This window comes from Pituophis catenifer, unplaced genomic scaffold (assembly GCF_029215685.1).
Source record: "Pituophis catenifer annectens isolate HBS135680 unplaced genomic scaffold, rPitCat1.0.hap2 SCAF_11, whole genome shotgun sequence".
In the NCBI taxonomy this organism is placed as follows: domain Eukaryota; kingdom Metazoa; phylum Chordata; class Lepidosauria; order Squamata; family Colubridae; genus Pituophis; species Pituophis catenifer.
This window is the reverse complement of record NW_027256891.1, coordinates 24,043,727-24,067,772: the sequence shown is the minus strand read 5'-3', so window position 1 is coordinate 24,067,772 and position 24,046 is coordinate 24,043,727. Positions and strand designations below refer to the sequence as shown.

Genomic DNA, 24,046 nt, shown 5'->3' with positions numbered 1-24,046 from the left:
AATGTTTCCTTAGGTGTCAATGCGAGATAGATAGATAGATACACCCTGTGTAGCTCATCCCACAGCACAAAGTGCAAAATACTCTCAGAAACATGGACAGGTTTTTTTTTTGGTTTTTTTTTAATTTTCCAAAAAACAACATGAGTATCACATAAATGCGGAGGGAGAAATAAAAGGAAGAAAACGGACTGAGGAGGAAGGAGGGGAAGGGAAGGGAAGGGAAGGGGAAAAAGGGAAAAAGGGAAGGGAGATTTACACAGGATTATAATCCCCTTGACGCTTGCGTTTGGAAATCATGAAAAAGATAAAGCCAAGAATAGCCAAGACACCAGTTAGCACACCCAGCACAATAGGGATGACATAGAGAATGTCAGAGCTTTTACATTCTTCAGCTGCAGAGATAAAGATGGGAGAAAACAAAACAAGAGACAGAGGGTTAGTTAGTGACCAAAGCAACTATTGGCAGGTAAAGTGCAAATACCCTGTTTCCCTGAAAATAAGACCCAACCGGAAAATAAGGCCTAGCATGATTTTTCAGGATGCTCCTAATATAAGCCCTACCCCAAATATAAGCCACAGTTAAGATCGTCAACCAGACGGAGGTGTTTAGTACTGTATTACCCCCCAAAATAAGACCTAACAGGAAAATAAGCCATAGTGCGTCTTTTGGAGCAAAAAATTATTATAAGACCCAGTCTTATTTTGGGGGAAACACGGTAGTAATATTCTTAAATTTAATTTACGGTGGGCTGGTCTTAACCACTTGGCTCTTAAGTTTTCTTCCTGGTTTGCAGAGTTTCCCAAATGAAAACTTATCAGGCGGGACTAATTTAGAGGAGTCTTCTCTTTTTTTTTTTTTTATTTGATTTATATGCCGCCCTTCTCCGGAGACTCAGGGCGGCTTACAATGCACTAAGCAATAGCCTTCATCCTTTTGTATATTTATACAAAGTCAGCTTATTGCCCCCACAACTGGGTCCTCAATTTACCTACCTTAGAAAGGATGGAAGGCTGAGTCAACCTTGAGCCTTGGCGAGATTCGAACCCTGCAGTAATTGCAGGCAGCTGGTCTTAATAACCAGCTTAATAACAGGGTGCCTTAAACCCCTGTACTACCAAGGCTCTTAACCTGCATAATTCCTAATTGGCAGTTCTTGGTAGCTGTCCTTGTGGGAAGATAGATAGATAAGACAAGGTCCAGAATCGGTAATCACCTATCCCAGCCTGATCTACGTGGCTAAACCAAGTTGCTGGTTTATGATGACGACGATGACCATGTAGCCTTTTTCAATAAACCGTGGCTTCGCACATGGGAAGCCAGCTGCTGGATTCAAAAATCGGGTTCGCATTTTTCAGGCAAAGTCTACACCGAGTCAAGATCTTGATTTAGGAATGCCAATGCTTTTCTGGTTCCAGCCGTCAACATCTCTCCCCCACCACACACACACACACACACACACACACACACACACACACATATATATATACATCAGTAGTGGGTTTCAATTTCGGTTGCTACTGGTTCACTCGCAGTTGCACATGCGCGATGCTTCTGTGCATGCACAGAGGCGTCCGGGCCGAGCCTCCTGCTGCCGCCACCGGTTCGTCGGATCCGGGTTGAACCGGTAGTAACCCACCACTGATATATATATATATATACAGCAAGAGGGTCAAACTTTTGCAATTCTGGTTTGGCTTCTTTGCGAGGTGGCTGAACTGAAGCAGCGGAGAAAACAAATGCAGGATACAGTATTTCAACACCCTCAAAAATGCTTTAGTTGTAGAGAAGCGAGATCAACAGCATTTTACAAAACTCCCCGTTTCAACAACACGCTTTTTCACAAGGGTGGCAAAGCACCAGTATACAGAACGAAAAAAAAATAGATTTCAGAAGCATGCCCCCTGCATCTCTTTTTTCTTGAGTGTAATTCTTCTTTCTCTTCCTTTTGGAGCCCGACAAAAAATGATGCTATGAACATGTTAAGGTTATACAGTGTTGGCCACATTTAAATCACCCCTTAAAATGGGCAGGTCCTTTTCTATGCTTCTATTGGCTTAAATCCAAATTCAGAAGACGTCTCTTCTAAGCTTATCATAAGAAGATGCCAATCCAACAACCGTCAACCCCAACGTCTTTCTGTCAGTAGAACAGCTCTTTTGTGCAATTTTTTTTTTTTTAAAAGAACAAACACGTGTGAGAAATGACACCTTTCAGGCCACAAATCCTTCCTCCTTGGCGGTTTGAAAAGGCTTCACCCTGCATCGGTTTTTCCGCCTCTAGATCTGTCTATAGCCAGCACGATGCCGAATTTTGGTACAATATGCCATCACCACCAGCCAAACTAAGCCTACCAAGGCTATTGCCAGCAGGAGTGGCACAAAGATGTTGTCGACCGCTGGGATGCAATCTTCAGCTGGATGGAGAAAGGGTGATAAAGAGAGTTAAGCAGGTGAGTTGACTTGTTGGAAGAGAACATCATCCTGGCCTCTGGTCCAACTGCAGATGCCAAAGGCAGCTCACCCATGTTGCTTTGACAACATACACAACAAAGCAAAGCAGACTTCCCCTCTTTGCAAAGCCCCCAGAGACACTTTGGCCGAGAGAGCTTCTTGTAGAACCTAGGGACCTCAACAAAAGTCCAAGTTTATGGGACATGTTAAGGTAACTAGATGCTCTCCAGAGACATAAAACTCAATTCCCAGCCAATATGACTTCTGATTGGAATTCTGGGTCCTCAACAGCCATAATTTGGAGGATGTCCACATTGGGAAGAGCTGTTGTCAAGACTCAGTAAGGAAAGGCCAACTTCTCTTGTCCACCGCATTGCTCCAAATGTTCCTCGGGACCTGGAAATCAGAACCAGGAAGCAATATTTCTTCCCCAAGGGCCTCCACCAGCAGGAACTCTCCAGCCATAGTGGTCGGGAAACCAAATCATGGCTTTAATTATAAACTAGGCCACTGCGGTTTCTTCAAGAAATCATTGTGCAGCATAACCGATAAAGCAAAATCTCCAGGAAATCTCTAGACATCCCGATGAATCCATCTTCCTCCTCTTTGGCTAATTTAATTTCCATTTATTTAGCCATTTAGGCGAATAACCAGCACCATTTGCTTTGGTAACAAATTCTAGCTTGTGGCTCTCATCATGAGGAGCAGACTAAGCTCCAATTATTGGCTTCACCCAATAGACTAAGTTACAACTAAACTGACAATGATGACTCACTGCATGGAAGCACCATCTCTACTTGGTTAATGTAAGTTTCATTGGAGCAAAGATTTTTTTTTACCTCCAAATTAACTGTATATTCTAAATTCTGGTAACTGAAGTCCAGACATCTTAATTTATTGAGTTTGAAAATTCATTGGGGGTGCAACAACACAGGCCTTTCATAGCCAATGAATAAAGGTAAAGGTTCTCCTCACACATATGTGCTAGTCGTTCCTGACTCTAGGGGGCGGTGCTCATCTCCGTTTCAAAGCCGAAGAGCCAGCGCTGTCCGAAGACGTCTCCGTGGTCATGTGGCCGGCATGACTAAACACCAAAGAAGCACGGAACACTGTTACCTTCCCACCAAAGGTGGTCCCTATTTTTCTACTTGCCTTTTTTATGTGCTTTCAAACTGCTAGGTTGGCAGAAGCTGGGACAAGTAACGGAAACTCACCCCATTATGCGGCATTCGAACCGTTGAACTGCCGACCTTTCGATCGACAAGCTCAGTGTCTTAGCCACTGCGTCCCTTACTATCGATCTATCTACTATCCAATGAGTGCTTGCTTATAAATCTATGACTGGGGTCCACAGCAGAACAAACCAAGGAGGAGGAAAAGCATTTCCTTGTATTAATGTCTACCTTGAGAAAGGCTTAAAGCTAGCTTCTGTCTTTGCTCAAATTGATCACAACAAAACACCACAACTTTTAAAGGCAGGCTTCCTAGGATCTAATCTCGTTCTATCAATAGTGGAGATCAGCTGATACACATCTGCCCCCTACTGTCCAAAATGATAGGAATGACCTGGCAGCTGGCTCACATCCACATCTGCAACAAGGCCTCCTCCTGGCCACCTGGGTGATGATGAGGCCAGATGTTTAGTGAATTCCAACCTTACAATCACGGAGCAGAAATTCTAACGAAGTCAGACTTGTCAATGGTTTAAATTTCAGTATTGGCGGCTTCCCTGATTAGGAGGCAGTGCTTGGTTGAAGATTTGTGTGTAATTTGTTAAGAAGCTGACAAGAACCAACTCCCTATACAGGTGTGTCTCAACCAGGGCAACCTTTAAGATGTGTGGACTTCAACTCCCAGAATTCTTTAAGATGTGCGGACTTCAACTCCCAGAATTCTTTAAGATGTACTTCAACTTCCAGAATTCAGAACGTTGGCTGGAGGATTCTGGGAGTTGAAGTCCACACTTCTTAAAGTTGCCAAGTATGAAAAAAAAACCCAATGGTTTACATTAAAAGATGCCTTAGCTAAACTGAGGCTCACGACAGATAAGAATCAATAATAATAATAATAAACAATTTTATGATGCAGAGCGCTAAAAGATTGGGAGTTTGCTTCAGATTCCAGTTGAAACCCAGGCAAAAGACTACATTTCTGGAGAAAGGTTTTCAATTAAGCATCACCAAATTTCCTCATGAACAGAAGAATTTTTATTAGAGAACTATGTGTAAACAGTCAAATTCCTACACAGAAATACAAACATAGTAAAGACCATAGTTGCTCCAACAGTTAAAAGCAGACATTTATCAAAATTGACACAGGCCGGTTACTCTATTGTTCATACTTTTAGTTGGGTGCAAATCCAACAGAGGCATTGATATATTTTCAAGTGAAACTACATGCTTGGTTCGGTTTTTTTAAATATCTACGGTAGCATATAAATAATGATTTCACAAATATACTAACTGGTATAATAATACAGAAAAAGCTGTTGAATCCACAAAAAGAGTAATACAAGAGCGATTTAAGTGCAACCTTACTTACGGTTGCACATTGAGGAGAAAAGCAAGATATTAAATGAAGGAAGGACAGGACTATGTTTTTTTAGAATATGCATCCTTATAGGGCTACTGCTCACTTAATTGTTTGTAAACTCGGGAGTTTTAGTAGATTAAAAGTGCCTTAAGATCCAGTTCTGGAATTGTTTTAAGTGGCAGAGAAGCTCACTGCTATGACGTTGGCTTAACAATCTTTCATGGTCTTTGCATTATGACCTGGGCAAAAATAAAACTTTAAACAGTAGCCGTTTGCACATTGTTTTGGTTAAGAAGGCTTACAATGGGGATTTATGCGCTAAAATTTTACAGGCACTTCAAGGAGGAACTTTCTGAGACTAAGATCCTCAGCTCCATTTACACATGGCTGCAAATACAAAAAGTGCAAAATCTAGATTTTTAACAATGCCTGTCTTCTATTTGCACCCAGCTCGTAAGTAAGTAAGACCTTCAGCTAAAGAGGAATTAAAATCCTTGGACATCTGCTAAACAAACTAAGGCTACCTAAAACGACAATGTTCTCGTTCTATTTTTGTTTGGTTTGGTTTAAAAAGAGAGCAATGAACTCTTTTCGCCTGGTTCACAAAAGAGAGGAATATACCCACTCCTCCAATGTTGCTGTTGTGTTATTTTAAGTCTCAAAGAGCCAAGAGGAGTTTTGGAATTAGTAAACTGCTACCAAATTGGTGGAGAGAGAGAGGAAAAAAAGAATGCATTAATTAAACTTACTCAGGCTGAAGTAGTTAACCCAACATATTTGTTTGGCATCATAAACTGAAAGAAAACAACTTTGCAGGTAGGCCTAGATTTCCAAGTTACAGTCGTTATAGCACCCAGGTTAACCATCTGTTTGCACACAACACAGCATTAGCAAATGCCTTGATTCTGCACCCTTATTGCTTTAACATCCTAAAATTGAGCCTGGTTAAAACCAACGCCACTTCTCAAAAATTACTTATTGACTGACTGGGTGCAGCTCGACATAACCCTATTTCAAGCTGAAGTTTCTTTTCAGAGTCGAGTTTGGCCATTCCTAAGCACTGCGATGCAGTTTGCAAAGTCCTTATTACAATTAGAGATCAATTGTTGGCTGTGTTTCAGGGGAGGAGGAGTCCCCCCATTCTTAAACAGAGTCCCAAATTTTACAGTTGGCTTCTACGTGGTAAACGGGCTTTTAAGATTGAAGAACCGTCACGCCAGACTCTACAGGGTTTGATAGCCGGCGTACGTTTTCCTCCGGCCAATTAAATAAGTGGTTACTATTATGACAACCAAGCCTGCAAGGGCAGCTCCAACTACAATTGGGATTAGAACAGTGTCATCATCCAGCGAACATTCTCCCGCTGTAAATGAGAAATGGGGTGACAAAAAGAAAGAATAAAAATCAAAAGACGTTGGCTGAAAAGAGAAATCTAGAGTTGTCAGTCTTCACGCAGACATTGCAAACCTAAGTTAGAGAATCCAGTTTAAGAGCTGCTTTCATAATATTTTCTGTGGAAATTGAGAGAAAAAAAAAAAGAACATCTGACCAATTTGATGCCAAGATGGCCTTTTGCCAATGGCTGAAATGAAATCTGGCCAGAATCTCAAAATGGCTAAAATTCCACCAGAATTCTTCATTAACTTTTCTTTTAATACCATGGTTTCTCCCTTAAGACGTTGGCATTCTGGCTAGAAGTTTTATAAGCTCTTATCATGAGGACATCAAAACCTCGTGAAATCTGACATCATTTTCTAAATTACGGGGTTGCTTCCGCAAGTCCGCAAATCTTGGAGATATTCTGGCTTTCTTGCATGCCAATTTACCAACTTTTAGATTAAAAATTAACATAGATGCTTAAAAGTGATGCAACTAATATATATATATATATATATTGATATATATATATATATATATATATATCAAAAATTTAGATTAAGAGGTCAATCCAGGCTTCAGGTCAATCTTCTCTCAGTCCTGTTCATCACCTGAAAAATTTTGGCTCCAAAAAAGATGATTATGAAACACACAGAATAAACTTAATTCAACACAAAGCTACTTTTATAGCGTTTACAAAGTATATTTATCTTAAGATAAATTTGTTTTAAGAGGCTCAAGAGTCAGAAGTTCTTAAGTGTTTTTTTTTTTTTTTAAAAGATATTCAACATCGTTTTGAGAAGTGGGACATAAGTGTATTTATCAGCTTGAAAGTTCTTTGCAAATAGACCCAAGTATTTTTCGCAGCAGAAATCTTGATTTTTAAAGGAACCGGCTTCGGTTTTAATGAGATATATCAGTTTCTCTCCCCTTTTATGGAATCCACTCCTCTTTCGATATATTCCAAAGCTGTTGTCAGCATAAGCTCTTATTGTTATCATTAGATTTTTATCTATTCTCTAGCATTCTGGGTCATGCAGCTCAGGGATTGGAGGCTATCCTGAATTTACAGCCATTATTTCAGCAGCCATTTTGAAGTTACAACTACGCTTTGGAAAATAGTGGCTTAGAACTGCACTTATAATTGTCACAGAATCCCCAGAATGTGATCAAAATATGGGGGCTTGGCAACCGCCACGTATTTATGAGGGTTGCAGCGTCCTGGGGTCTTGTGAGGGCCACTTGCGGCCTTCTGAGGAGGCTTCTGACAAAGCAGTGTCAGTGAGGCAAAAATCGGGCATGACTCTCTTTTAACAACCTCCTTTAGCAAGAGAAATTCTGGCTCCAGTTTTGGTTGTAAGCTGAGGACTAGGTGTTTCCACATTTAATTGATTGTCCTTTCGATGTTCCAAAGGTGCTTTTTGCAAGAGGCAACTGGACTTTTTAGTCTTTCTTTGAAGACGTTTCACTTCTCATCCAAGAAGCGTCTTCAGCTCTGACCGGATGGTGGAGAATGAAATAAACGCATGGCACAACAGAGGAGAACAAACAAACAAACAACTATCCGGACAAGATTCTGCGTTTAAAAGACAAAGGCTGCTCTTTTGAAGACAGCAAAGTCCACATTTTGGATAGAGAGGACTGCTGGCTTGAAAGAGGGGTCAAAATTGAACAGTCCCTCTCTCAACAGAGGGGGAAGGATACTGCATTATCTATCTCCACTCTACAACACAGTCCTTTCAGCCGTTGCAAGAAGGCTCCGTACCCATTTGCACCACTGAGGTTGACCCTGAGGACACAGATAAACCTCCAAGTGGCCTCAACGATTTGATAAAAGAATGCAAATGACCAGCTGTTTGCAAGGAATATAAATCCTTCCATTCCTCACCATCCGGCCAGAGCTCAAGAAGCTTCTTGGATGAGAAAGAGAAACATCTTTAAAGAAAAAAACCAGAAAATCCAGTTGCCTCTTGAAGAAAAAAAAAAAAAAAAGGACCTTTAGAACAACCATGACCTTGGATGACTTGAGAATCTCCATAGACATTTGTCCCTTGAATCTTTAGATAGAAGAGTCCTAAATCTTCCTTGGCTTTTCTCTCTTACCTGCTGAAAATTGCCCTTCTTCCACTTCAAATGGCTGGATCTTTAAATCGAAGATGTTGACTTTATAGCCAGGGCTCACAAAGATCGATTCTTCTTTTCGGCACAGGTATGAGTTCCCCATGGTGGTTTCCCAGTTGTTGAGGGTGTGATTTGAGGCCAAAAAGGTAGCTGAAGAGGAACAAGATGGTAGGTGAGCTTGGACGACAGTTTATTTTTATTTATTTTAAAAATTATATCCCGTCTTTTTTTAAATAAACAATTAAAAGGCAGCAAAATCAAATCAAATACTCCTTCCTCCTGTTTTCCCCACCATAACCACCCTGTCAGGTGAGCTGGACTGAGAGAGGATTGGTCCAGTGGTGAAATCCAAATTTTTTTTTACTACCGGTTCTGTGGGCGTGGCTTGGTGGGGGGTGGCTTGGTGGGCGTGGAAAGGGAAGGATACTGCAAATCTCCACACCTGGGGAAGGATACTGCAAAATCCCCATTCCCTCCCCACTCCTGGGGGAAGGATATTGCAAAATCTCCATTCCCACCCCACTCTGGGGCCAGCCAGTTCACTGAACTACTCCAAATTTTCGCTACCGGTTCTCCGAACTGCTCAAAATTTCTGCTACCGGTTCTCCAGAACCTGTCAGAAGCTGCTGGATTTCACCCCTGGATTGGTCCCAAACTCACCCAGCCAGCTTTCATGTCTAAGGCGAGACTAGAATTCACTGTCTCCTGGTGATTGGCCCAAAGTCACCCAGCTGGCTTTCATGTCTAAGGCGAGACTAGAATTCACAGTCTCTGGCTCTCTAGCTTGGTACCTTAACTTCTAGATCAAAGTGGCTCTCTATATATCTAATTTAACCACCTGCTTTCTTTATACAATAGCGGAAGCTATATTTTACCATACACCTGTTTTGCAAGAGGGGGATTATGCATTTCTGGTTTATTAAGTAGTTGTTAAGTTAGGAACCTGGTTGTTAAGTGAATCTGACTTCCCCGTTGACACTGCTGGTCAGAAGGTCGCCTAAAAGGGGATCAGGTGATCATCATAAATACGAGTCATTTGCCAAATGCCCGAATTTTGATCCCACGACCATGGAGATGCTGCAGCAGTCATAAGTGTGAAAAACGGTCATAAGTCCCTTCTTTTTTCCAATGCTGCTGTAACTTCGGTCACCAAATGAACGGTTGTAAGTTGAGGACACCTCACTTACCGTTTAGCGATTCCGTCATACTGATATCCACTCCTTTCAGATAGAATTTTTCCGAAGAGGTAGAATTTTTCTGTTTCACAAAATGAAACCCGGTTAACACATATACAACGGACATAATTTTACCGAGAATACTTTTCAGGGAAAACCTAACAGCACGAATATCACCATCCCCATTTAACGACCCCATAATCCCTTGTGGGGTGGAGTCTGGGCAACGGAATGGAACTAGCAGAGCATTTACTGGCCGGATGCCCTTCCTGTCACCGATGCGGAGTTTTGTTCAGCAGATAAATTCTCATGGTGCCCAGAGAGAGAAATATCTGCCTCTACCTAGGATCGAACTCACAGCCTCCTGATTGTGAGGCGAGAGCTCCACCTCTATACCACCGCACCACTCCTAACAGCACAAACATACCGTACAATTTTATTTTATTTAATCTGGGGGAGAGGGAGGATCATGGAAACCTTAAATCTCTGGGAAGTATCAGCAGAGCAGGGGAAAAAAAAAATCAATTGCATGTTTGTTTCAGTGCAATTTAATGAATGCACCAAATCATTTTTCCTCCCTTTTGTTCCATGAAAAAATGACAGTTTGGTGTCACTCACTCAAGGGCCTTTTAGCATGGAAGTAGCATGTAACGAATGCCTAACAGACTGAAGTTGATATCTCCATGCTGCTGGGTGTAATCTGATACTGCAACAGGCTGTTAATTCATGACTTAATGAAAGCGATCCAATTTTGAGAGACGGGCCCTTTTTCTGACTGTAAAATGAACCCGCAGTGGCTGCATTTAAGGCTGGAACAATAATTCTGGAAGAAGCCAGTTGGAACCTCTTTGCTTCCCCCAACACAACCGAAAAGGTTTCCCTGCTTTCTCTTGCAGAGATTTCTTGTTCTATCAGGAAAAGGTGAATCAACTCGCAGGGGGGAATACCAACTAAATAAATAAAGTCGGCACATCAATTGGTACATGCCCCGGTGGTGATCCCCGGTGGCACAGTGGTCAGAGTGCAGTACTGCAGACTACTTCTGCTGACTGCCGGCTCCCTGCAATTTGGCAGTTCGAATCTCACCAGGCTCAAGATTGACTCAGCCTTCTATCCTTCCGAGGTGGGTAAAATGAGGACCCAAATTGTTGGGGACAATATTAGAGAGGGCTGTAAAGCACTGTAAAGCAGTATATAAGTCGAAGGGCTATGGCTATTTTCCTTTCCTTTCCTTTCCTTTCCTTTCCTTTCCTTTCCTTTCCTTTCCTTTCCTTTCCTTTCCTTTCCTTTCCTTTCCTTTCCTTTCCTTTCCTTTCCTTTCCTTCTTTCCTTTCCTTCCCTTCCCTTCCCTCCCTTCCTTGTTAGAATGCAGAATTGCAGACTAACTCTACCCACTGCCAGGAGTTCGATCCTGACCAGTTCAAGGTTGACTCAGCCTTCCATCCTTCCGAGGTGGGTAAAATGAGGACCCAGATTGTTGGGGGCAATAGGCTGACTCTGTAAACCGCTTAAGAGAGGGCTGTAAAGCACTGTGAAGCGGGATATAAGTCCAAGTGCTATTGCTACTTACCACAGCAAAGAGGAAATCAACCTTAGTGTTACCGTCACTCAACCGAAGCACGGCAGTTGTCTTGCCACAATTACCAGAGGCCACCGTGCTGTTTGGATTGAAGTTGATTATCGTGGGAATCTGGGGGGGAAAAAAAACCAGAAGCATTTCAGCGCCCTTTCAAAGCTGAGTTTCTTCTGCGTCTTTTATCCCTACCCACAAATATCTTCACGCTTTGAAGCTCACAAAATTATCTTCAACCTGGTTGACGAACAGAAGCGGGATGATTGTGTCTCACTGCACACACCTCTCACGGGTGGGAAGCCCCACCAAAAATATTTGGGCTCTGGGGCAGGGGTCCCAACCTTAACAACTTTAAGACTTGTGGACTTCAACTCCCAGAATTCTTCAGCCAGCTTTCCTCCCAGGAAAGGAATTCTGGGAGTTGAAGTCAATAAGTCTTAAAGTTGCCAAGGTTGGAGACCCTTGCTCTGGGGAACTCAGCTTCTTGGATGACAAGCAAAACATCTCAAACAAAAACCAGAAAGTCCAATTGCTTCTTGGAAAAAAAAAACACCTTCGGGACAACCATGATCTTGGATGACTGAGAATCTCCACAGACATCTGGGGAACTCAAAATCTCTTCCAAAACTTACATCCCACCTTTATTTAAAAAGGTGCAACGATGGTTAGGAACAATATCAGAACCAAGAAACGAAGCATGTCAACGTAAAGATTCATTAAAATATCAACCCGGCCGACTTTTAAAAAAAATGAACTCAAATTTAGCTGAGGGAAAAAAAAAAAGAATCCTTTTCCTGGAGAAAAAAAATATAGAAGTCATCTTTAAAAGGAGGGTGTTCCTCAAAGCCGCTGCTGTTTTTGCTTACTGATCTAAAAGAAATTTATTCTTCTATAATTAATCCATAATTAATCAGCAAGGCGCCTTATAGTCTCAAGGAATCAGGATTCACCGCCATTCCAGACAAGATTTGGGGAATCTATGCTCCCTCTACTGGAGAGCTGGACACCCAAAAACTACCAAAGCTCTTTTTATTTGTGCGTTTAATAACTTTACATGCTTAACCTGAACTGCAACTCTGGCTTGTGTGCAATAAGCAAAACCAATCGGTAAACGCGTAATTTAAAACAAAAGGGAATTCATTAGCAATCCTTTACGAGTTAACTCCCTGCTCTGGCCTGATCGTCTTTTAACCAAGCAGGGATGGTAAGCGGAAGGGAAAAAGGGTTTGAAAAATCCAATTTTTAGTTGTTTTTACACATCTATATCTCTTTTCTTAAGGGTCAAGTCAGAGCAAGGATTCTCTTGGCAACTGAGAATGCTGAGTTTTTATCATTTAAGTCTTCTTTTAGTGCAGATATCCAAGGCTAGGTTAAAATGAGTTTTTGAGTTGCTTCCTAGGCATAGAACTAAAGTTTTCCATATTCCTTTTCTCTCTAACTTTTCTCTCTAACTTTAGCATAAAAAGGAGAAAAGCCCACACGCCCCTAAAACAATATTCAGCATTTTTACCACCCAACTTCAGCCACATCCTCATGAAAATTAAAATCAGCCCAGACATTACCAGCTTCTGTGTCTCCTTGTGGTAGACACCATTAGCATCAACACTGTTGTTGTGGCCTGTTGGCTGCCACCCTCTCCAGCAGCCATATCAGAAAAGGAGGTGTGAGAATCAGGGACAGCATCAGGGCAACCTGGGAGCTCCGAGGGGGGGGGAAGAAGGAATGGAGCTGGCAGAGAGAGAGAGAGAGAGAGAGAGAGAGAGAGAGAGAGAGAGAGAGAGAGAGAGGCGGAGCCTGGGCCGTCCGTCAGCCCTCAGATGGAGAGTCAACAGCCCCCAGGTCTGGAGGTGGCTGATGGAGAGGAGGAGGAACAGCTGGGTCCAGTGCCTGACCCACAGCTACACAGAAGGCAGAGGAGAGGAGAACAGTGGAAATCTATGGGCTGATCCTTGGGAAGGAAGAGCCACTGCTGCTAACGAGGCCCCATCCTAACTCTCAGAATAAAAGGCAGGGGCCGGAGACGAATAGATGTGGCAGAGAACTATTCATCTTCCGGCTGGATGGACTTGTTAGCCTGTGAGAGAAACTTTTTGCCGGGGTTGCTTCTAATTAAAGGAATCTTTTGAGTTCACATCAGAGGGCTTGTCGTGTTTGGGGAGCCGGGTCAAAACAGCTGTGAGACACAACACTTCACAACGGCGAAGGAATAACCAAGACAGTATTATCTGTTAAACCTGTTGGGTGACGTTCAGCTGCAAACCCATGTTTGCCAAAATGCAGGTAACCGGGCCAGTTTTGACCGTGTAGCTTCCTGAGGCAGGTTTCTCCTCTGGTTGGATGGTGGGAGAAGATGGCGTTTCTGTGGCATTTAACTCTACGGTGCCAGTGTTGCCGGATTTGCTGGCCCCAGGAGCAGTAGCTGTCATGTCATTATCACACAGAGTCTCTGGGTGGGAGGGAGAGGAAAAACAGAGTAATTTGAAACAGGAGCCAGTTCTGGAGAGCCTTTAAATTTGTATCCGTCACAGTACAGGTAATCTTCAACTTACGACCACAACTGAGCTCGAAATATCTGTTCTTATGTGAGACAGCTGCTAAGCGAGTTTCGCTCCCGTGTGACGGCCTTTTCTTACCACAGTTGTTAAGTGAATGACTACAATTTTATTAACAATACGGGTGCTAAGTGAATCTGGTCGTAGGTCACTTTTTTCACTGCCATTACAGCTTCGAGTGGTCACTAAACAAATAGTTGTAAGATGAGGCCTACTTGTATACTACCAAACCCAGCATTTTTCCCATTGGAGGCCCTGAACCTACTGTAGTTTCTACAAACTTTGGAAAAACCTGCTGGGGATTATGGGAACTGAAGTCAAACGTTCAGGAAAGTTACAAATTCTGGATGTTGAATTATATTGCAACGTTTTCATGGGTGTCTACAAACAGGGGTGGGCTTCAAAAATTTTAGCAAGGGGTTCTCTGCCAGGTTGCTGGGTGGGCGTGGCCTAGTTGGACTCCTGCACAATGGTGGCGGGGGCGGTGTTTTTGCCCTCCCCGGGGTCGGGAGGTTTTGTTCGAGCCTCCGGGAGGGCAAAAACAGCCTCCCCAGGCTCGAGGCCGGAAACAGACCCGTTTCCAGCCTTCCTAAACTTCCGGTAGGCCCGTTTTTCGCCCTCCCCAAGCCTCTTCATATGCCCTGCACTTACCTGCATCCAAAATGGGCCGCGTGGGGATTCCTGGGAGGGGAGGGGTGGGGTGGGCGGGGCCAGCCAGGAGTGGGATGTGGGGGTTCTCCGAACTGCACAGAATCTTAGCTAGAGGTTCTCCCAAACCCTTGCGAACCCCCAGCAGCCCACCCGTCTCTAGACCAAGCGAGTCATCTAAAAAAGGATTGTGAAAACATCATCCCAGGAACCAACACCATAGACATGGCCAATCCAAGACCTCTAGGGTGAGAAGATGTTGACCCTTCTGCATGCCACCCTAGAGGACGGCAGTTGAATATTTCTTTAATAACATCAATGGAACTTCCGTGTATCTCAAAATCACAACCTAGTTTAGAAGAAACAGGTCTTGTCACAGGTGGCTCTCTTCTCTGACACCTTGCTGCTATCTCCTCTCTTCTTCTGCTCAAGGTGACTGTCTCAGGTAGATCATGGTGGGGCCAACCCATGTCACTGATATCAGTCCCATAAATGCAGCCTTCAAAGCAGAGTGGGGAATGATGGCTCCTTTATGACTTGTGGACTTCAACTCCCAGAATTTCTAAACCAGAATAGCTGGGCTCAGGAATTCTGGGAGTTGAAGCCCACAAGTCATAAAAGGGCCACCGTTCCCCACCCCTGCTTTATGGGAACACGTTTCTGGCTAGAAAGTACAACCTATTCAGGAGTGTCCAACTCAAAAGTCTTGATTCTCAGGAGAGGAACTGTTTACTTTTTCAAACGTGGGCGCTGGCCAGTTTGCAAAACCGTCGAGTACTCTTGAGCTACTCACTCTGGCTACTCAAGCGTCCATCTTGAAGGAAAGCTTGCAGAGTTACACTCTGGAACGTCTGGGTGACATCACCACTTTTCACCGTGTCCTCAGTGCCACAACTAAACGCCGTGTTTAGCGGAATTGGGTTGGCAGGAAAATTGGCCACAATGGTTATTCGTTCTGTAAAGAAATCAACAGGTTTGGGTCCAAAACTTGCAAATATAGAAACCTTAAATGTCTATGGAGATTCTCAACCATCCAGCTCGTGGTTGCCCCAAAAGCGCTTTTCCAAAAGGCAACTGGATTTTCTTGTTTTTTTCCCCTCTGAAAATGTTTCGCTTCTCCAATGAACTTCAGCGAACTTCTTATGAACTGAAGCAGCTCCTTGGAAAAAAAACCCCAAGGAAGTCCAGTTGCCTTTTGGAAAAACACCTTTGGTTTAAGGTATAGGTAAAGATTCCCCTCGCACATGCGTGCTAGTCGTTCCTGACTCTAGGGGGCGGTGCTCATCTCCATTTCAAAGCCAAAGAGCCAGCGCTGCCTGAAGATGTCTCCATGGTCATGTGGCCGGCATGACTCAATGCCAAAGGCGCACGGAACGCTGTTACCTTCCCACCAAAGGTGGTCCCTATTTTTCTACTTGCATTTTTTACGTGCTTTCGAACTGCTAGGTTGGCAGAAGCTGGGACAAGTTACGGGAGCTCACCCCGTTACGCGGCACTCGGGATTCGAACTGCCGACCTTCTGATCGACAAGCTCAGCGCCTTAGCCACTGAGCCACTGTGTCCCTTTAGGATAAAATTCCTTACAGGATACCCGGAGGCTGAGAAAGACAATGGTGCCCATTTGAAGCAAGCTAGCAATCAGGGCTTGCAAAATCAGACTCCAATTAATGTGACAAGATCAATCCAGACAGAGGAAATGACTTTCTATCCAGATCCGTGGCAAAGAACTGTTAAGGGAAGGAAGGAGGAAAGCGCTTTTAGCTCACTCGGGAGAAACAGCCAAAGTGGCGTCTTACGTATAAGATGAGGATCAAGAAGAATTAAGTGCCCACTCAGTCTTGCTCAACTGAGCTCTGCCCTCTTCATAGCATATAAAATGAGAAAATTCTCTTTCAGGGCAGGCCACTTTAAATTTGCAGGGAGAGGCAAACCACAGCAATAAGTAAAACAACCTGGAAGTCGAAGAGTAAGAAGTGGGGGTTTTGCAAGAGAATCTTGCCATGTTCGGGTTTTTGCAATAAGCTCAAGAGGGCGGAAATGCAACCACCTGTTTTTTTTTCCCTCATGACAAAACCTCTTCCTCATAAACTGAGCACTTCGTGCTACATTAAGACACCCAATTCTCCCCTTTCGGGATTGTTATGGGACAGTCCATAATCCTCAGTAATCAGTAGTGGGTTTCTACCAGTTTGAGCGAGCTGGTAGCAGCAGTGGCGGGAGGCTCCTCCCACTCACCCAGACGTCATCACGGAGGCTCTGGGTATCTGCACGTGCCCTGCACTTACCTGTATCCAAAACAGGCCACGTGGAGACTCCTGGGAGGGGCGGGGTAGATGGGACCAGTCAGGAGTGGGATTTGGGGGTTCCCCAAACTGCACAGAATCTTAGGTTCTCCCAAATCCCTGTGAACCCCCAGCAGCCCACCCCTGAACCGAAGCAACCTGAAGTCCCCCCCACACCTACCTTTCCTTTTAGCATCCGGAAAGAACGTCGAGTCTCCGGTGTTATAGACAAAGGTGATGACTCCTTGATAAGTGTCTTTGGTCTTTGTAAAACGGATGGTCCAAGAATTCCCGTCCCCAAACTCAATAGAAAGGACGGGGCCCGAGGTCTCATTCCCACAAGAGGTTCCGATGTAGCTCAGGTTTTCCGGGAGCATAAACGTAGCTGTTTTCTGAAAAAAGATTTCAAACTAAGCAGGAGCTTTTTAAGCCGAATGTGCGCGAGACCACCGATGAACTCTCGCTGGAAAGTATCCACGTTCAAACATTGAGTTGGGTGACGACATGATAAAAATAAAGGTTCCCTTCAAACATGCGTACTAGTCGTTCCCGACTCTAGAGGGCGGTGCTCATCTCCGTTTCAAAGCCGAAGAGCCAGCGCTGTCCGAAGACGTCTCCGTGGTCATGTGGCCGGCATGACTCAACGCCAAAGGCGCATGGAACGCTGTTACCTTCCCACCAAAGGTGGTCCCTATTTTTCTACTGGCATTTTTTACGTGCTTTTGAACTGTTAGGTTGGCAGAAGCTGGGACAAGTCACGGGAGCTCACCCCATTACGCGGCACCAGGGATTCGAACCGCTGAACTGCCAACCTTTTGATCAACAAGCTCAGCGTCTTAGCCACCGACCACCGCCTCTCTTATGCGGTGACATGAGATGATAGCAGTCTTCTAATATTTGAGGGGCCAGAAGGCAGGACAAGAAGCAATGGGTGGAAACTAACCAAGGAGAGAAGTGACCTAGAACTCAGGAGAAATTTCTTGACAGTTGGAACAACAAATTAGTGGAATAGCTTTGCCTTCTGAAATTGTGACTGCTCCATCACTGGAGGCTTTTAAGAAGAGATTGGACAACCATTTGTCTGACATGGTATGGGGGTCTCCTGCTTGAGCAAGGGGTTGGACTAGAAGGGTCCCTTCCAACTCTTGTCATTTTGTTAACATGACAAAAAAATATGGCATGAATTTTAAAGTCAAACCTTTCCCTACTTGGTGGGTTTTTAGGGACGGGTGGAACAGGTGTTTTGCAAGCACGCGGGGAGCACTTCTTAGAAGCCCTTTAAAGCAGCTGTTGCTTTTTAAGCACCGTGGACCCAGAAGAAGATACGGCTGCTTTAAAGAACTGCCGGCCTGACAGGTGCTGTCGCACACCTGCTCTCTCCCCCAGAGGCCTTTTGGAATTAAATCCAAAGGACTTCTCATCCTTCTCGGTTATTTAAACAAATTTCAGACAGGATTTGTTGGAGATGCTTGTGTTTTCAGGATGCAGAGGCTCCTCCATATTGCCCACCGCTAGCTTAAATACCGGGAAACAAACAGACAAATAAATCAGGCATGCTTACAGATTCATCGGTTCCTTCGTAGGTTATCGAGAATTTCACCATCCATTTCGCAAACAGGCAAGACACGTTAGAGTCATCTTTCACCTCCAAATCTACCGCGTAGGTCTGGAAAACAACTAGAATATGGTTCGCCCAGTAAGCCAGTGATACAATTCGTGACAGAACGTCCCGCCACCCTGCAGTTTAATCGATTTAACTTGAGAACAATTAAGCAGTAGAATGGTTTGCCTTCAGAAATTGTGGTTGCTCCATCACCTGGAGGCTTTTAAGAAGAGAATGCTATAGGGCAGTGATGGCGAACCTTTTTCCCCTCGGGTGCCGAAATCATAATTGCCCACACCCATAATTCAATGCCCCCCGCGCCCCATCACCCTGCACATGCGTGTCCCCCACACTCCCCTGCATATGTGTGCATGACACCGCCTCCAGTATCCTGTTTTGGGCCTAGCAGGCCACCAGGAAGCCTCCGGAGGCCAGAAACGGCCCGTTTCCAGACTTTCCGGTAGGCCTGTTTTTCAGCCTCCCCAGGCTCCAGAGGCTTTCCTGGAGCCTGGGGAGGGCAGAAACGGCCTTTCCTGCCCCCCTGGAGGCCACAAACGGCCTCCCAGAACCTCCACATGAGCCCTGGCATCCAAAACGGGCCGTGTGGAACTCCTGGGAGGGAAGGTGCAGCGTGAGTGGGGCCAGCTGAAAATCAGTTGGCCGGCACACGCATGCGGGCTGGAGCTGAGCTATGGCAACAGCTCGCATGCCCGCAGAAATGGCTCCACATGCCACCTGTGGCACTTGTGCCATAGGTTCACCATCACGGGTATAGGGGGTTGGACTGGAAGACCTCCAAGGTTCCTTTCAACTCTGTTGTTCATTCAGATCATTTTTATATTTAGCAATTATTCAATTTTTATTTATTCCCATAGAAGATTCACATTCAACAAACAGCTCAGAATTTATAGAGGAAAACAATTTCTGGGCTTTTCTGCTTCTCAGAGATTAATTGTGCAAAAAGCAAATTTTACAACATAGACCCAATCTATTTTAAATCTGAGATCAGAGTCGATCTTTGAGGATATTTCTGGTGGTGGGGAGGAAAAAAAATCTGAATGTTTTAATTTACATTTAAATATAGGTGTTACATGATTATGTATGAATTGCAAGAAAGAATAAAAGCCGAGTTTTTACAGAGTCGTGATCATCTTTCTTCCTAAAATTCATTTCTCTTAGTGTTCAGATTATAATTATGTTTGAACACAGGAGTAAAACTAGCTGCTTGTTAATGAAAAAAAAAAAAAACTTCAGAAAGAAAATTCCACATCCTTAATTATTTTTCAGTCATTCTGGTTTAAAACTGATTTTTATCTAGACTGATGAATAAAACACCCACGCTTCATTAACTATGAAAAAAAACACTGCTGATGAAGATGCTATTATAGAAACAAATATATGCATTCTCACCATTTCTTGGAGGGTGGGATGGAAAATCCAAGGGCACGTGCATACTTTAGAAGTCTCCCAAACCCATTTTATTTCTGCCACCCAACACTTAATATTAACTGGATGTCACTCCAGTATGGTAGTAAATTTTGGGTGTAATTGCAACACACAAGACGTGTCCCAGCTTGTCTTTCCCAGAGAAAACTCCTGACACAACGCTGAACAAACAGGTTTAAATGCTGGTTTAACAGCAGTTAAACCTCTGCAACCGAATGTCCTTCCCTCCTAATTAAGCTCATCTTTTAATGATGCGGTTCCCCCCCCTTTCAAATTGGATGTGATGTGCAGCTTGCAAGTTACATTTCCCCACCTAACACACAAATATAATAAGAGCAACTTTAAAAAAAAATGCTTGTTTGAGACAGAAATGACAGCTGTGTCTGTGCGGAAGGCTAGAAGCACTGAAATTGCAAGAAACGGATGAAGATGCCAGAGTTTGAATGGGAAAACAACTAGGCCAGAACAGGAACTCATGCAGAGACCAAATTCTTTCCAATTCTACTACAAAACTCAACAACAAAAAATGTAACTGGCACGACACCCCTTTCCCTAAACCGCAAGCAAGACAGTTATTCTATATGTAAAGATCAGCCATTTATTATTTCATTCATTCATTCATTCATTCATTCATTCATTCATTCATTCATTTTCCTTTCCTTCTCTCTCTCTCTCTCTCTCTCTCTCTCTCTCTCTCTCTCTCTCTCTCTCTCTCGTTCATCTCTGATTCTTGGAGATTGCCAGGACAAATCCCTACAATTTTCTTGCCAAAGTTTTTCAGAAGTGGTTTGTGCCATTGCCTCCTTCCAAGGGCTGAGAGAAAAGGACAGGCCCAAGGTTGCCCAGCTGGCGTTGTGCCTAAAGTGGACTCAAATTTATGATATCTCCATCTGTGGCCTGGTGCCTCCATCACTGCACCAAGAGCCTCTCAAGCCCTACGCAACGCATTTATTATGTCACCATGATCGTCATACATGAACCCACAAGCCCAGAAAACTGATTTCCGTCTACATTAATCTAGCCTGCTCAAAATCTGTTGGGAGGTGAAATCCCAGAAACACGTCCCACTAACACTGGCTGAAGAATTGTGGTTCCCATGCCCTTAAAACTTCAAAAGACCTGGATGAGTTTCAGGAACCTCCGTGTTTTAATAGCTTTGTGAGAACTCATCCAAGGATGGATCAGATCCCACTTCGAGGACAGGGAATCCTCTCTGGATTTCTGGTTGACAACTGGATCATAAATGGCTGCAGGATCCAGAATCCAGCTAAAAATCAAAGGCTGAGTTTCTACAACATGGAGAGATTGTAAGCTACTGAGGGATTTTAATTGTTGATGATGTCACAACTAGTCACAAACAACAGCCCTGTTTACACAACAAGTCACAAAAGTTGACCCCTGCTGGATACAGAAGAGCCTCTTTACTCCCATCCAAGTTTTGCCTTTTTTCTTCTCCAACCTCTGAGAAGTAATCTAGAAATACCTCTTTTCTCTTTTTTAACAAGGCTCATTCCAGCTTTCTCCCTACTTGTGATTTTTGAAGACCACCAAAGTTTGACACACTCAATTTACTGGGCAGACCTCTTAGCAAAGTCAACCAAGTCAACATTTGGATCTGGGAGACCACAAGAAAAGTCTCTGCTCAACTGGGGAGCTGAAAAATATCAGCCAGAAGAAGACAAGAGCAAGTCAGCAGAAATCTACCTCTATCTTTTTCTTCATTCGCTGGCAGCTATACTTGCTTTTCAGCCTAAGTGGAGGATGCCAGATTGAGTAAGGCTGCCTTAGTATGTACAGTATAATTTCCCTGAGCTTGTAATAATTCAGATGAGTAAGAGCACCTGACTTCTCTTGGCTAATCCCCCAAAAACTACCCAAGGTTGGATCAGATTTGGAGTTTAGAAAGGAGATAAGAAATTCCAGGGCTTCAATGTAGCTTGGAAGTGGAACCAACCATTCAATAGAAGAAAACTATCGTTCTGTAACATCTTGTGGCCAAGAATATTGTGTGTCCTTGATCTTCTTAATCTTCTCTTCCAAGCTTTTTGGAGGGGTTTCTCCTCTAACATCCATTGTTCAACTCCTCCATTGTAAGCGGGGTCAACGCAATTGCTAACATCCCACTTCAGATGCAACTTCATCCAATCTTTTCGCTATGAAGGCATCTTAGAAGCTTCCCTGCTTTTCATGGGATCTCCCCTCCCCTTCTCCTGAACTTTTAAGGACGCACCACCGAAGCCTCCATCCTCTTCACTTCCAACCATCAACTCATCTGGAAGATGAAGTCCAAACACCCTCAACATTTGGGGTGTCTAAGTTGCATTTTACTAGACTTTTCTTCTAGGCGTTGCCCTCTGACTTCTCCACCCCAAATTCAGGGAAAGGGGCAACCATGAATCCTCTACAGCCCTATTCCAGTTGCATCCACTCACTACATTTGGGGGGCTCCCCGGCACCCCTGCTTTTAGAGTGTGCCAACCCACTTTCAGGAGAGCCCTCCTCCATCCCCTTCTACCGCCACCCCCCAAATTTGAGGGGGCCTCCACCGTCCACTCCACGCATCGACCCTCCAAATTTGGAATGCCTTTCACCATCCCTTTTAGAGCTTCACCCCCACTTTTAAAGTGTGCCTACTCCTGTTTGCAACTTCAGCTCCCCCATTTTTAAGGGACTCCCTCCTCCTTTGCTCTCTGTTTCCATCCTCAAAACTTTTTGGGGGGATGCCTGAATTCTCCATCTCCCTTCCCCCCTTCCAGGCAACCTTTCTCCACCTTTGGGGTACCCCCAAGCAGGTCCCCTATTTTTGGGGGTGCTCCCAAGAGACCCTCAGCCACTTCCACCCTCCCTCTCATGGGAGACGCCCCTCCATGAATGCTCCCTCCACCTTTGGGGGGGTGTCACCCACTTATCGCATTCCCAGGGCAGCCCAACCACCCAAAAACTGCTTCCAAGAGACCCTGGGCCACTCCCACCACTCCCCCTCCCTGAATGCTCCCTCCACTTTTGGGGGGGTGTTACCCCCCTTATCGCATTCCCAGGGAAGCCCAGCCCCCCCCAAACTGCTTCCAAGAGACCCTTGGCCGCTTCCACCACCCCTCCCATGGAAGACCCCCAAGCAGGACCCCTATTTTTGGGGGTGCTTCCAAGAGAAAGACCCTCAGCCGCTTCCACCACCCCCCTCCCCATTGGATACCCCCCTCCCCGAATGCTCCCTCCACCTTTGGGGGGGTGTCACCCCTCTTATCATATTCCCAGGGCAGTCCAGCCCCCCAAAAACTCCTTCCAAGAGACCCTCGCGCCGCTTCCCCCCCCTTCCCCATTGGATACCCCCCTCCCCGAATGCTCCCTCCACCTTTTGGGGGGGTGTCACCCCCTTATCTTATTCCCAGGGCAGTCCAGCCCCCCCAAAAAACTCCTTCCAAGAGACCCTCGGGCCGCTTCCCCCCCCCTTCCCCATTGGATACCCCCCTCCCCGAATGCTCCCTCCACCTTTTGGGGGGGTGTCACCCCTCTTATTGTATTCCCAGGGCAGCCCACCCCCCACAAAACTCCTTCCATGAGACCATCGGGCGTTTTCCCCCCTTCCCCATTGGATACCCCCCTCCCCGAATGCTCCCTCCACCTTTTGGGGGGGTGTCACCCCTCTTATTGTATTCCCAGGGCAGCCCACCCCCCACAAAACTCCTTCCATGAGACCCTCGGGCGTTTCCCCCCCCTTCCCCATTGGATACCCCCCTCCCCGAATGCTCCCTCCACCTTTTGGGGGGGTGTCACCCCTCTTATCATATTCCCAGGGCAGTCCAGTCCCCCAAAAACTCCTTCCAAGAGACCCTCGGGCCGCTTCCCCCCCCTTCCCCATTGGATACCCCCCTCCCCGAATGCTCCCTCTACCTTTTGGGGGGGGTGTCACCCCTCTTATTGTATTCCCAGGGCAACCCACCCCCCAAAAAAACTCCTTCCATGAGACCCTCGGGCGTTTCCCTCCCTTCCCCATTGGATACCCCCCCTCCCCGAATGCTCCCTCCACCTTTTGGGGGGGTGTCACCCCTCTTATTGTATTCCCAGGGCAGCCCACCCCCCAAAAAAACCTTCCCCCCCCCCAGGCTCTCACCCAGGCCGTCGAGCAGCAGGGGCAGGAGGAGAAGACAGCCGTAGAAGGGCGGTCGGAAGCGAAGCCGAGGCGGTTCCATGCCGAAGCGGCGAAGGGAACCGGCAGCAGCAGCCACAGAACGGATCGAGGCAGCGAGACGAGCCGAGAAACTCACCCAGCCGCTCAAGCCGGTCAT

General features: G+C 45.2%; 1 protein-coding gene across 2 annotated transcripts; it reads right to left on the bottom strand.

Annotated features, from left to right (window-relative positions):
• Positions 1-147: 147 nt before the first annotated feature.
• On the bottom strand, positions 148-24,046 carry LAMP2 (lysosomal associated membrane protein 2). 2 transcript variants are annotated; one of them, XM_070952008.1, is made up of 9 exons: positions 23,872-24,006; positions 18,273-18,388; positions 16,893-17,103; positions 15,223-15,384; positions 13,464-13,675; positions 11,227-11,346; positions 9,669-9,738; positions 8,464-8,631; positions 148-2,414 (listed from the first exon to the last, which is right to left on the bottom strand). In XM_070952008.1, the coding sequence occupies exons 1-9, from the start codon at positions 23,948-23,950 to the stop codon at positions 2,278-2,280; spliced, it is 1,275 nt and encodes a 424-aa protein (XP_070808109.1). In that variant the 5' UTR covers positions 23,951-24,006; the 3' UTR covers positions 148-2,277. The 2 variants fall into 2 exon arrangements, with proteins under 2 accessions (XP_070808109.1, XP_070808108.1); XM_070952007.1 differs by lacking the exon at positions 148-2,414 and adding an exon at positions 4,775-6,346 and having other exon boundaries at positions 23,872-24,046.

Excerpts from the sequence above, each read along its gene's own strand:
- LAMP2 (XM_070952007.1), bottom strand. The coding sequence starts at position 24,046 with ATGACCGGCTTGAGCGGCTGGGTGAGTTTCTCGGCTCGTCTCGCTGCC. Across the intron at positions 11,347-13,463 it reads AGCTGAACGTCACCCAACAG|ATTCCCACGATAATCAACTT; the intron begins GTTTAACAGATA and ends TTTCCCCCCCAG. Across the intron at positions 9,739-11,226 it reads TTGATTTCCTCTTTGCTGTG|AAAAATTCTACCTCTTCGGA; the intron begins GTAAGTAGCAAT and ends TTTGTGAAACAG.